The sequence below is a fragment of the Melospiza georgiana genome, chromosome 4 (assembly GCF_028018845.1).
Source record: "Melospiza georgiana isolate bMelGeo1 chromosome 4, bMelGeo1.pri, whole genome shotgun sequence".
Classification (NCBI taxonomy): domain Eukaryota; kingdom Metazoa; phylum Chordata; class Aves; order Passeriformes; family Passerellidae; genus Melospiza; species Melospiza georgiana.
The window spans coordinates 59,048,904-59,062,501 of record NC_080433.1 but is presented as its reverse complement, the minus strand read 5'-3'; the positions used below and the strand labels follow the sequence as shown (position 1 = coordinate 59,062,501).

The 13,598-nt window shown below is 38.1% G+C and overlaps 1 protein-coding gene across 1 annotated transcript in view; it reads left to right on the top strand.

Annotated features, from left to right (window-relative positions):
• CADPS2 (calcium dependent secretion activator 2) overlaps window positions 1–13,598 on the top strand; it is a 284,280-nt gene that overhangs the window by 134,989 nt on the left and 135,693 nt on the right. The window contains exons 7-8 of the mRNA XM_058022230.1: window positions 2,949–3,060; window positions 12,931–13,070. Coding sequence (XP_057878213.1) covers window positions 2,949–3,060; window positions 12,931–13,070 — 252 coding nt within the window. The remainder of the gene's footprint in view (window positions 1–2,948; window positions 3,061–12,930; window positions 13,071–13,598) is intronic.

The window sequence follows — 13,598 nt, the reverse complement described above, 5'->3', positions numbered from 1 at the left end:
ACTCAATCTATCTAGATAAAGTCAGTTTGCTTGCAGTATTAGGTCTCTTATGTTCTTTCTTTGAAGGAGCAAACTAAATTCAACATGATACCACTCTTTTGGCTGCTGATTTCAAATTGTATGAATTCATACCTCTGCAAAAACATGAAGCTTCAAAGAAACAGGACTTGTGTTCTACTAATTCACAAGGAACAAAAGGATGATCTACATGTACTTTACTGTTATATTGGCAACATCAGATGCCCACAAGTTAAGTGTGTTAGTAAGGGATGCAATCTTGGATTTGCCTTTTCTAATTTAACATGATTTCTCAGGAGCTCTTTTATGAGCAATGATATTAAGACCTAGTCAGTAAATTCTGTGATTATCAGCTCTGACACATAATTCACTTCCAAAGAAATGTTCCTGAGAAGCTATGGGAGTCACCTGAAGTCCTAATCATCCAGGAGCATGCAGATAAGTGCATGGAATATTTCTACCATGAACATTAAGCCTTAGGAATTGATTCAGACCATTCATTTTCAGCCCAAGATTTTCACTTACTGCTGCAGATGAAACAAGGGATGAGAGAAAGGTGTCAGTCAAGGCTGGTGATCAGATTCAATGTTAAAGGTGATTTCTAGTACTACGTCAGTGCCAACAACAGGTGGGTGGCCCCACATTACTCCCATTCTCATCATCCTTGTGCCTCTAAATTGGAGAAGGAGCAAATTCTGTCAGCTTCCTGGGCTAGGCTCATGTGTGCCCCATCCCTGGGGGCTGTGTCCTGCAGAGATGGAGCCTGGGTCTCCAAAGAAAGCTGCACCACTTTCCAGGAAGTTCTTTGAACTTGATGCTAGGGTGCTCAAACCCCAGCAGATGCTGAAGCACACTCTGCTGCTCACCTTGCAGCAATGAGCAGGTGCTGTTCTCTTCATTGAATGGGCTGGGTCTGTTCCATCAGTCAGCATGACCTCTTCTTTCTCTTCTCTTCTCTTCTCTTCTCTTCTCTTCTCTTCTCTTCTCTTCTCTTCTCTTCTCTTCTCTTCTCTTCTCTTCTCTTCTCTTCTCTTCTCTTCTCTTCTCTTCTCTTCTCTTCTCTTCTCTTCTCTTCTCTTCTTTTCTCTTCTCTTCTCTATGAATTGATGCTGGCACTAGACTTTTGTAGAGAGGGTTTGGGTTCGTTTTGTTATTTTAATGGGAGTCTCTCTTGGGTTTGTTTTTTTTTTTTTGTGGTGCTGTCCAATATGGCATGCACAGTTTAATGCCTCTGGAAGCTCAGGGACAAGCAGACCTGACAGCTGAGAGAGAAGGTGCAGCTATCAAAGTGCTTAGATTGTGTTTCCAAATTCAAGGCAGCATGCTTCCTGAATACTGGGATCTGGAGGCTAAACTAAAAATACACCTATCTCATCTTTTATAAAGGTGCTTTCTCCTTGGAAATTTCATTTCTGTATTGTGACTAAACCTACCCCTAGCATCACCACTGGGAAAAGCAGTAGTGCTAGGCATTGTCTTATTCTGAATTTGCAGCATTATCATCAGATCATAAACGGGTTTTCTCTCACTCAGGAAGGTAATTTGTCAGAGTTCCTGTTTCTATTATCACTTTGCTGAGGCTAAAGCTATGCACGCCACAGACAGATTAAGCATCTATCTAACCTAATCAGAGTGAAGAAGACAGAATTTAGTGCAAGATTCAATTAATTTGTGGTGACCCTCCCTTTCAGAGTCAGGCATGTTCAGCCACCTGTAGGACTGGTTTATACAGAACTGCTGCTTCCTTAAAGCTTTTTGGTTTTGATTGCATATTACTTTCTAGATTTGGTCTTGAAGTCTGCAACTCATGCTAATTGAAGCATTTTCTTTTGCCTAATAGGTCCCTTTGCTGGAAAATTGCTATTCTATGTTCACATTTCAATACTGGAGAGATTGTGTATTCTTGAATGTAAATGAAAATTGTTGCTTTTCCTAAATGAGGGCCTAAGATTTTGGCTTGTGTAATACATCCTTTTATAGATCATACTCTTAAGGTCATCTGTTTTCTTTATTTTATTAGTTTATCTCACACAGTGAACGAAAGCAGGAGAAACTGGAGCTGTGCTTACTTTTTGCATTTTGTATGTACCTACTAGCACAATCACAATTGGTTTAATCAGTTAATGCAATGAGCTCCATGTGGTTGTCCAGGTTAATGAAATAGATCATTGAAGGAAATTGCAACCTGATTTGTATAACTTTTGTTTTATGTACCACTGACACACAGGGAGGAGGAGGGGAAGGCTGGCAAACCAAGTGTCTTAAGTGAGATACGAGATTAACAACTAGAAGTCTGTCTGCCTAATTAAGGTTCTCTAAAAGCACAGAGCCTTGCGGCAGTAATTATTTTGCAGAGCTATAGTCACTCCAATAATATTTTTTCCTATTATTTGCATTTGTGTTTATGTTTTTCCTACATTCTAAGTTGTAAAATATATAATATAAAATATAAGATTTTCTCTGCCTAAGTCTCCTAATTTATTCATGCTGTGGTTGCCTGAAGTGAATTGCGACATGGTTCTTTGCTAAATTAATTTGACTGGTGTGCAGAAGATAGTGAATATAATTCATAGAAAATATATCTCTCTTTATTTGCCTTCTTGCTTGATTCTTTTTTCTCTATGAAGATATAATTTCTGTTCTTTGAGTTTTGCCATTAATAATTTTTGGATTGATATTTTATGACAAAAGTCATACAGAAAAGCCCTGATTTGTTTGATGGCAGAGAAAAGCTATTTTTTCTATGTAGATATTTGATCTTGGATGTTCAAAAATGTACCTCCCTTTTCTTTCCCACCCTCCTCCTCCTAAAGCTTGAAAATTAAGTTCCAAGAGTGCATTGATAAATATTCTACAAAAATATTAAAAGTCCTATCACTCTCAGGCCTGTACTCAGCCCCAGTGAAATTTTGTTGGTTTTTTTGTTGCAGATGGGGAACCCAAGGGGATTTCACCACTACTCACCCTCGGCCTGTTGTCAAAGTAAAACTCTTTACAGAAAGCACCGGGGTGCTGGCACTTGAAGATAAAGAACTGGGAAGAGTGAGTATTATGTGCAGAGAAGAGAAATATGTGAGAAATGATGGGTAGAAGTGTGAATATTGATAAAATGTGCCATAAAATTATATAAGGCCTTCATTACCAGCCTGTTTTGCTGTGGCTCTATCAAACTGGTTTTTTTATGTTATGGTGGCTTTTAGCAGTGTTCAAAACGTGGTAGGTTGACTTTAATTACCTTTCAGAAACTTACATCCAACATCCACAGTGGTTCTCTCTGCCTTATTTAAAGCATACGTGACATATCAATGCTTTTATCTATTCAAATTAGGAGTGGAAGGGAGAGGGGTAGGACTTGGCATATAATAAATGTAGCAAACAATGGGGGTAAGGAAAGGGAGGACTTAAGCGGTAGAAGGATGGAGCAGAATGGGAGAGGAGTGAGGGATAATATGGGAGAGTAAAATAAGAGCTTATTCTTGTACTCCGTGTGCTTTTCCTCCATTTCTGTGTTTCCCTTTCTTGGCAGAATAATCTGATATTGGCTCAGTTAGTCAGAGGACAGTGCTAATAATGCCAAGGTCATGGGTTCGATTGCCATATGGGCCATCCACTTAATAGCTGGCTTCAATGATCCTTCTGGGTCCCTTCCAACTCAGACTATTCTGCAAATTCTGTCAATTTATCCTTCTTAGGCCAAAATCAAGAGCTAGTGAGTGCAACGTATCGTAGAAAGAAGACAGTAGGGTGAATGAGGCATAGAGGTTCTGCAAATCTCCCCCTCTTCTCCTGTTGAAATTTTCCCCTCTGCCATGTAGCACATGGAAGATAGCTCACATTTTAATGCTTAGTTCTACAATCAGAGTCCTGGCTGTTTCTCATTCAAGCAAGAAAGCTCATTGGAAAGAGCAGGGCTCTTCTGCACTTTGTGTCCTCTGAGCACAGGTGGTTGTGCCCAGACATGTTGTCCCATGCATTGTGTCACTTGTTAAAGTCAGGACTGTGTCTTCAGGATTACTTCTTGCCTCATCTCATATCCTTCTAAGGGGCTTCCAGGGTCACTTGGTCAAGGTGTAGGTGGGATCTGCATGGAGAAGGTTCCCACAGAGGTAATTCCCTGGCAAGAGCCAGGCAGGCAGTGTGACAGGCACAGAGGTGCCACAGTGTGCAGCTGAGCAAACCAGAGTCACTAATATCTGGATTCAGAACAATAAAAGAGACACTGAAAGGGTGAAATTGCATGGTGTTACTAACCACAGAGGAGTTTTGTCTCTGTCTCTCCTTGAACAGTACTTTCAAAGAAGCAGAAGGGAAGTCAAGTGCCAAGGTGAAGGACAGTGGAGGAGGGACTATGTGGAAATTGTGAACAGTAGCCAGCATACTCATTGCCAATGAGTCAGAGAAGAAAAGAACCATTGTCAATACAAAGAGGCTAAAAGTATCACAGGTTTTAGCAAGATCCTCTGTTTCTGCAACCTCAAATAGCCAAAGTTCAGGTACCTTGGTCTGCTTTCTTACGCTGCAGCTTGTCTAAGTTTCTAGGAGAGGAAGTTAAAAAGATTTCAAATTTAATTTTAAAGAATAAATGCATTTCAAATGTAAAATATTGAGTATTGCTTTTTCCTTACTTGTGTCCTGTGGCCACAGAGGGTTGGTTTGTAGGTTTTTTAGTCTTTCCTCTCCCTGCACACTCCTGGCTGCCTTCTGACACATCTGTGTTTGTCAGCTAGTCCAAGCAGTTTAAAGAAGGTGTCTTGGTTGGGAGGGGTGAAGGGAAAGAGAAAAAACAAGTAATTGAGAGGGGATAGTGACCTCAGTGCCCTGTTGTTGGAGTTTGACCCAGCTTTCCCAGAAACAAAGCAAGATCTCTAAAAGATGAGGTAGGGAAGAGCAATCTTCTATTTTTGATTCTCACTTTCCTGGTACCTTGCTTCTTGCTTTTATCAGATGCTCTGCGATTTTGCACTTTATACCAAAATAAGCCTATTAAAATAATTTCTTTTTGCTGTTTTTCCTTGCCTTGTGAAAAAGTATAAAGGCCATCACCTTTTTTTCCCCTTGCATTAAAGCTTGTGCTGAGATTGGGAATGGCAAACAGGAGTATCCATGGGATGCCTGGATACTGCTTTTCTATTGTATTATACACTCCTGATCTGCCAAAGAATTCTTTCTGAGAAAGACGTCAGTAAAAGAGAAACCTCCCACAATGACCCTATGTACATGCACAAGGTCTTTAGCAGTGAAAAGTAACAGAAAAAGGGCATGTTGGCTGTGCCTGTTTGGGTGTCTGTCTTTCTGCACCTCCCAGGTCTGGTAAAACCTGTGGTTGCTGACAGAAAACTTCTCCTTAATTCGGGAGAAAAAGAAATCTTCCAAGTCACTTCTCTGGTATAACCAGAGTGTTTGTGAGAGGTGGTTGCTAGCTTCAGGGGAGACTGGGAGAAGGTTTGACATATCTTTTACAAAATAATTTCCAGTACTATGTACTCTTGTGGTACACATTTTAGCTTTCAAGCTCTTCTTTTTTTGGTGATGTCTTTGTTTTCTGGTCTGAGATTTTTAACTTCAGGTATTATTTGAAAATATGTGGGATCCCACTGGATAAGCTTAATTTTTTTTGTAAAGTTTGGCAACTTTATGCATGGTCATTACAATGCAGTGACTTGCAGGAGTCCATCTGATTCAGCCAGGTTTCTTATCCTTGGAAAAGGTCTGAAGATCCTTCCTACTGGTATTTTTCCTGTACTTAATAATTCAACTCAAACCTTCCCCTTCTGAGGTAGGCTTACTGTGGACATTAATTTTCATCTGTCAAGTACTTTCTTAAAAGTGTGTGTCTTGACCTGATACCACTTTTTTACATTACTGAAGCTTGCATTTCCAATACCTTGCAGTTATCCTGAAGGTTTTGTTCTGTTTAATCTATAATTAGAAATATAAGGCAGCATCAAGTTACATGATTGGAATTTTGAACTTCCATCACATACCAAAAGGTTTCTTCTGCCACCAAGGGGTCAGATTTTTAGAAAAAGAGATCTAAGGTATGAAATATGGAGCCAGCAAAGGTGTCCCCAGTACTGTAGAGGAGAAGGTATTTCCATTGAACCCATCAGTGGGTGGTGATGTCTCTAACTTGTGAACTTAAGAAGTAGACTCTGATATCAGCAGGCCCCTCGTTTGCAGGGAAGTCACCGCTTATTTCCAAAAGTAATTAATTAGGTCATTGGGGAGCAGAGGGGATGCAGGCCAGTGCTTTCAGCAGAGAGACAGATCATGGTTGCAGCTTTTTATACTCCATGTTTGAAAACTCAGGCTCACAACCTCTGCTTTGGAAGCCACCAGGTCAGCACCAAGTGATAGAAAGGCTGATGTCTGTATTTAACACCTTTTCCCTTCAAAGCATTTAAGACATGGTTAACTGAAAGGAAGTAAGTAATACTTGCTATGTCCCTTGTCTGATATGGCTGTCTTCCTCCAAAAATACCAATAAATCCAGTTGTGAATCCCAAGAGAAATATTGCTTGCTGCAGGATATTCTTCTGGTTTCCTGCTGAACGCTTTCAAACAAAAATAAATCTTAATATTTATTTTCTGTTCTACCCAAACTGGAGAACAGTTGTACAAATTCAGTTTTTCACTGAAATTAAAAACAGAGATGTGTGCTGCACAAAAGGGGAAAGGATGTTATTTGGATTTGGGTTCTGCAGAACATGAGCTTTTGGAGTGGTGTGTGTCTGTTTGTGCAGACCTCTACATACAGTGAATTGAATCCCTGACTAACTTCTAGAAAGGGAAGCAGGCTGCATCTTTGAAGCTAAACTTATTCTAATGAGGAAATGTTAAGGACTTGCTTAAGTCAAAGATCTTTGAAATTTGTGGTACAGATTTTATGTGACTGATACTGATCTGGCCACTTGAATAATTTTTGTATGTGCATGCAGAAGGCAGAATTGATGTTTCATTTGTACGTGCAACAGCTGAGAAAGTGTGAAGAAGCCTTCAGAGTTTGATGTAACTACGTCTAAAAAAATCAGCCTGGTGGTTTCTGAAACACAGGGATCTGACACCACTTTTGCTTGTTCAGTACTTTGTATATAAAGATGTTCAGACCTAGTAAGTAATTCAAAGTGACAGCCCTTGTGCGTGCTTAGCACACGTGGTTACAATGTGAGAGCAGCAGGCGGTGTTTGATCGCTGATACTTTTTGAATATAAGAATATTTCAGCCTTGTTGCTCTGACTATTCAATTAAAAGAGAACTATTGTCTCAGAGCTTGCATGTCACAGTCAGCTGCAACCAGCAATAATTAGCTGTGCAAGTATGCTTTTTGTTTTTTTTTTCCTTTAGTGCTGTTAGTCTGTGTTTGATTTAAAATTATAAAATAGCAGTACTGGCTAGGTACCTATACTCACAGGATTGATGGGTTTCTGAATGTCGACTGCACTGGGCAGTTGTTGTTTTTCTTCTGTGCCACATTCAAAGAGCCCCTGAGCAGAGACAGTTTCATTCTGTGACTGTTAATTTAAAGCCTGCCATCCTGGGGATTGTGTTTCTCCATCACACTTTGAAATTACTGTGGTTTCTCAGCCCTGAGTTCTTCTGTCTTTCTTTTTTAAGTCTGGAAAATTATAAGAGATTGCTTCCACTCCTGCTTTGTCTCTTGCTCCACAAGTGGTTTGCCTGTCAGCACTCTGTGATGTCTGAGTGTTATTGTTTCCATTCTAACAGGGAGGTTCTCAGTAGCTTCTTTGAGAGTGCCTCTCGTTGAAAATGCTTGAGATACTTTGCATTCAGGCCTTGTCTCTCTTAGATGTGGGGGAGAGCCTCTTTGGGAAGGACTCAAAGACTGCTTTCATCAATTGCTAAGGCCTGTTAGGGTTAGTGTTCAGGCAGCACCGTCCATAGAGGTTGATTGTATAAATTGTGAAGTCTTCCCAGTTCTTTTTCATCAGCAGTATTCTAGATACCTCTCTCACCATGTGCCTATTCAATTTCTCTTGTTTTTTGTTTCTTTTTTACCACCTGTTACCCAAAGCCCTGTCTTGGTGTTTCAGCCATAATGTAATCATAGCCAGAAGCAAGAGATCACTCAATAGGTGAGATGATGGAGCTTGTATAGAAAACTCATAAACTCCCTCTGTGATTGAGCTCTTATTAACCCATTCTTTAGGGGTTCCCAAGATGATAACTTTTGTAAGGGAAATATTCTCAAGAGAGACATCTCCTTTTCCCCCTTCTACCTCCAATCTCTTCTTTAGCTTCTTTTTCTTCATCCTCCTGGCAGCAGAGAGTCATGACTTAATGCTCAGGGAAAGTGAGTGCAGTGCTGTGCTTGGCAGGCTGCTGCTGGGGCATTCAGCTGAGCTTCTTGTCACCCTGACAGCAGCTTCTGCCTTTCTGGCATCAGCCAGTCTTTAGGAAGGGGGCTGACAACACAGAACTGCTCCAAACTTTCAAGTTAGGGCAGAAGATGTCTTGAGAAGAGTCAGTACACATTTCTTTCAAAATCAGATGTCCCATAAGTGAGGTTGGGGCCATTTGTATTCTGAAAGAGTACATCAGGCATGAGAACTTTTGTCTCAGTTTTCCTGTTGGAGACTATGGAGTTTGAAGAAAGGATAGGAAGCTGGATGCCAGAAGCAGGAACAATTCCCTCGGGTATCAGGACACAGAGCAGGATTGGGAGACACCAGGGCAGCCCCATGCGTCAGTAGCATCCCTGGGGATGGGGCTAGGCTGAGGTTTGGTTTGCTTCCTGAAGATGACCTAGGCTGTGTTATGAAGAGGAGACTGTGGATAGGCTGCATCTTTCTTTTTTTCACAGATCTGTCTGTACTGAAGGCAAGATAACAATTTTCTGTAATAGCATGCTAAACATCACCTGCCTCTTCAGCCAGGGCATTAAGGTGTAGATCTTCTTTACTTTCATCTCTTTTGCTTGTGACAGTGAGCCAAAACTCAGCACAGTCGACTCAGAATTACCATGATTACCAAGGTCTGGTGCCCAGAGTCTAAGATCTCAGAATGTCTCTTAGATCATCCCTACTTGAAAAATCTTTCTCATCTCAAATTCTTGAGTCAGAAGTGTGGGTAACTCCATCACTTGGGCTCAGCTGTTGAATATCATGGGGTTTGGTGGAAGTGGGGGACTGGGGAGCATCCAGAATGTGAGGACATAAGTTGGCTGACACACAACCACAGGCGTCAGGTGGGGGAAAATGTAGAGAATATCTTGACTCTTGATTTTTCTCGAGGTCTTGCTAGTCTGTTTGCCTCTTGCCTTCGTGAGTCCCTTTTGAAGGCTGCATATTTTTTTTTGATAACAGGACAACTGCAGCCTGGAATGGTTAGCTTGATAGCTTTATCTCAACATGGGAGTACCAGTAGGAGATACTTCAGCACAGAACTTTTGACTCTGAATCTTTTGCTCAGTTACCTTCTCTGAGAAAGCAAGAACGCCCCCAGTTTTAGAGTACTTTGGACAACTCAACCTTTCTTTCATACCTTTAAAAGAAGATATGATCAATGTGCTAAAAATAGAATTAATAATTGCCTTTCTGGATTGGCTCAGGTGTACTTAAATTAACTTTTTTTATTATGATCCAGCTGGGGACCTAAATAAATAATGGAATCACAAAAATGGTGGTTAGTTCAGCTGTCAAGTGATATTAGCTTCAACCTGTCTTTCTACCTGTCAGCTTTTAAGGTCAAGAGAGAAACATTTACAGCTAAGAAACAATATTTTCAGAGCATCACTTTGCACAAATGCCTACAAGTTATGCTCTATGATATTTAAAATTTTTGTGTTTATTTTTCGTCCAGATGTGGAGGGGCACAAAGGGAACTTGACACTTTTTTTAGTTACTGTGTGGTCTGAGGAAATGTAATGCTAGGTGTAATTGGAACACGTGGTCAAGTATTTTTTAATGATTATGAGATGATTAAATTTACTGAATTATCTCAACCCACGCTGTTCTCATACTATTAATTTGCCTTAAATGAGTTGAAGCAATGCAATGCACAGCAGCTGTGTTTGCTATGTAGCTTTCTAGTCATTAATAGTTCATTATACTTTTTAATGTTGATTACCTGTTAGTATAATTATGGTAAACACTTTCCTATACTAAAAACTCATCATGTTCTGTGCTGTTGCTGAATAAACTACCATGGTGATATCCGCAGGTGTATGAACAATAAAATAAATTAAAATAAAATAAAATAAACTTCAGAAATATATTATGTAGTACAGAAACATATGATTCAGTAGGAATTCTATTAAATTTATAAAATTTTCAGGCACAGTGAGGGTATCCTCTAGGTGATTCTTATGTCTGCCAGAGGAGACATTTGAGTTGATACCTTTTCATTTTTTTAAAGTAGATTATGAAACAACCGGAAGATTTAAATCCTTAAGGAAATCTGATACAGAATAACCTTAGAAAGTTTCTCCATGGACAATGGCAATGACTTCACACTGCAGCATTCCATAGTGGAGAGAATGCTTTTAATAGAAATGTCAGCAATTTTTTACTTTTCTTATCAAGGAGAAGTTGCCAAGTGTTTTGGTTTCAGTGATTTTGCGGAAGCTTGAAGCTTGCAGCCACCTGATGCTGTGGTTCACAGTAGCTATCAATGCCCTTAAGAGCAATATTAGTATGAAGATTTTTGCAAAGATAATTCATGCTTGTCAAATGCTTTGTATGTGTTTTTGTGTAACAAAAAGTTTGATTACAAAGTTCTTTCAAGCTCTCGTTGTTTAAAGCTGGAAGGCTTGACAAAATATAATACAAACCCAGCACAGTACATACTCAGATAGTCTGACAGATACTTATTCTTTGTGAGAGCTTTGAAATTGAAGCTCCATAATACTCCTTTTAAAATTCAGAAAATGAATTGTCACTACCACAGATATAAATTAATCATACTCTTGTCTACTTTTATTTTCATCAGCATTCTAAAAACTCTGGAAGTTGACAGGAGAAAGGCGTCACTTGAGATGCATGAGCTGTAATAAGCAGTTACAGGACAACAGGAACTGCAGACTGTAGAAAAGGAAAAATTCTTAGCATCACCTGCAGTCCTATGTGAATGCCTAGTGATTAAATGCAAGGAATGTATAATAATTCTGCTTATATAATCTTGCAGTTAAAGGGATAAATAAACGAAAAATAATTTCCCCCTTGATACATCAGAATGCAAAGGTTTCCATGCTCATAATGTTTTTAAATGTTATTTAAGGAATGCCTTTTACTCAGAATGAGAACCAGAAAGAAGGAATAACTCTGTTATAAGTAGTGGTTTCTGTGCATTTGCAAAAAGAAAAAAAAGTAACCAAGTTTGCTAAAATCAGAATGTACTGATTCTTCTGCTATTGCTTTAAAAGGTACTGAATGTACTCAATAGATCTGACAGGTTAATTCTTCCACTGGTCTTACAAAGGTTGCATATTTGATTAGGAGTGATGCATCATATTCCTCTGCTTGACTGCAGCTCCTGATATTAACAGAATGTGCTTCTGCAAAGTATTGAGATGAGGAACTGAAGGCCTTCTACTTACACCATCTTTCAGATGATTAGATCTGAATGACACTGTTGTAATATTTTTGGCTAATAACATCTGTTAGATTTATAGTTGCTTGGACAGTTTTGCTCAAATCCTTAACTTATCCTTTGTAGTAACGCAGAGGACAATATATTGAATTTTATATATATGACACAAGTACTATGTGTAGGAAATTAACTTGATGGTTAACATAATGATTCATTTTATTTTTCAAGAAATGAAAGATATGAAAAATGATGCTTTTTAGAGTGTTGTTACTTTCTAAATGATAGCAGTAATTCATAGTCGTTGTAATTCAGAACTCACTGATTGTTATGAAAGTCTCCCAAGTAGTATGTTTAGAATACTTTAGAGTCTAAATTCTAATATTTTAGAATACTTCAGAATCCAGATTCAAAAGTAGTGCTTCTAATAAATATGGAAGAAATTATATTTCAGCAGCATTTAACTGCTGAACATGTCACTTTGGGTAAGAATTTGATGAAGCAGTAATTTTTAATTGTACTGACTATAAATGGATACACATTTTTAGATGGTAAATAAATATTTAACAATACTAATAATTAAAAATAACTAACAATACTAATAACAATAATATTTTATTTATTGTGACTTACACTAATCTAAAATTACTTGTTAATAAAAGTTCCAATAAATTTATATAAATGTTTTAAAAATTAAATATTTAAAATTCAATGGTTAGAGGGGTTTTTATGTCTATTACTGTGGATTACACAAAAGATTTGTGTCATATCACATGTGGATTGGACATAGTATTTTACATCTATTACATTCCATTTACAGCAAAGGTGCTTTGGAATTCATCTACAGTTTCTGTGTTTTTTTACTAAAATTGACTTTTATTAATGCTATTGATCAAAATTGGAGACAGTAACAAGAGATACTTTGGTTATTTTCTCTCAAGCAATGCCACTACTGAGGGCTGATCCATTGCATAACACTACAGCAAATGGCTTCAAAAGGGTTTCCAGCAGAGCACTGAATAATGTAAAAGTTTAAGTTCCTATTTAATTGTATATGACCCTTTTGAAATGCCAACTGTTCCTTTAAAAAAAAAAAAGTTCATTCAAAATGTATTAACAGGAGGAAATTTTATTAACTCATAATATGAAAATTTCCATTTGTGAGAGAAGGAAGGAGTTAATTTTTGAAATTGGTCTATTACAATGAGATTGAGTCAGCTGGTTTATTAGATTTAGGAAATCTTTTTTAGTCATCTTTTGTATTGGAGGAGATGCAACAAGGATCTTCACTGCTTAGATGTTTCCATTAAAGACTACAAGTAGTTTTTTTAATCAACTTGCTGAAATTTTTCTTTTCATGACTTGCAGGTTGTGTTATATCCAACATCCAATAGTCCAAAGTCTCCTGATCTGCATAAAATGATAGTTCCCAAAAACAGCCAGGACAGTGACCTGAAAATTAAACTGGCAGTGAGAATGGATAAACCACCTCACATGAAGCACTGTGGGTAAGTGGCCATTTCCTGGCTGTCTCTATTTTACTATTTTGTCTCACTATGCCTGTGTTTTAACAAAGTATCTAACGAGTATTTAACAAAGTATCTAAAATCATAAAGTTTGTAAAATATTTTAAATGTCTAAAAGATTACCTATACTATGGTTTTGTGTTATTCATTTTATACAAAAAGTTTGGACTAGTCAGGAATAAGGTTTGTTTCAAATGTTCAGTGATGTGTAAATACAGATGACGAGCTACATCTGAAATGGAGAACTAAGAGTACAGTCTCATTTAGATACTGGTCTTGAATGTTACAATTTATGGCACTTTATTAAAAATATTTAGGAGAAACATACTTTTCCTTAAAATAGGATTACTTAAATATTTTAATAAAGTGGTATTTGCCACATAGTCTCCCCTTCCTTTCTCTGTCTGCTGCATGGTCTTTCTCTTGAAAAAAATTATGTTTGAATGCTAGTTTAAGGATGTTTTTCTGTCTGACACTGAAACTATGTGGAATAGATTGTTCATAAAGAGA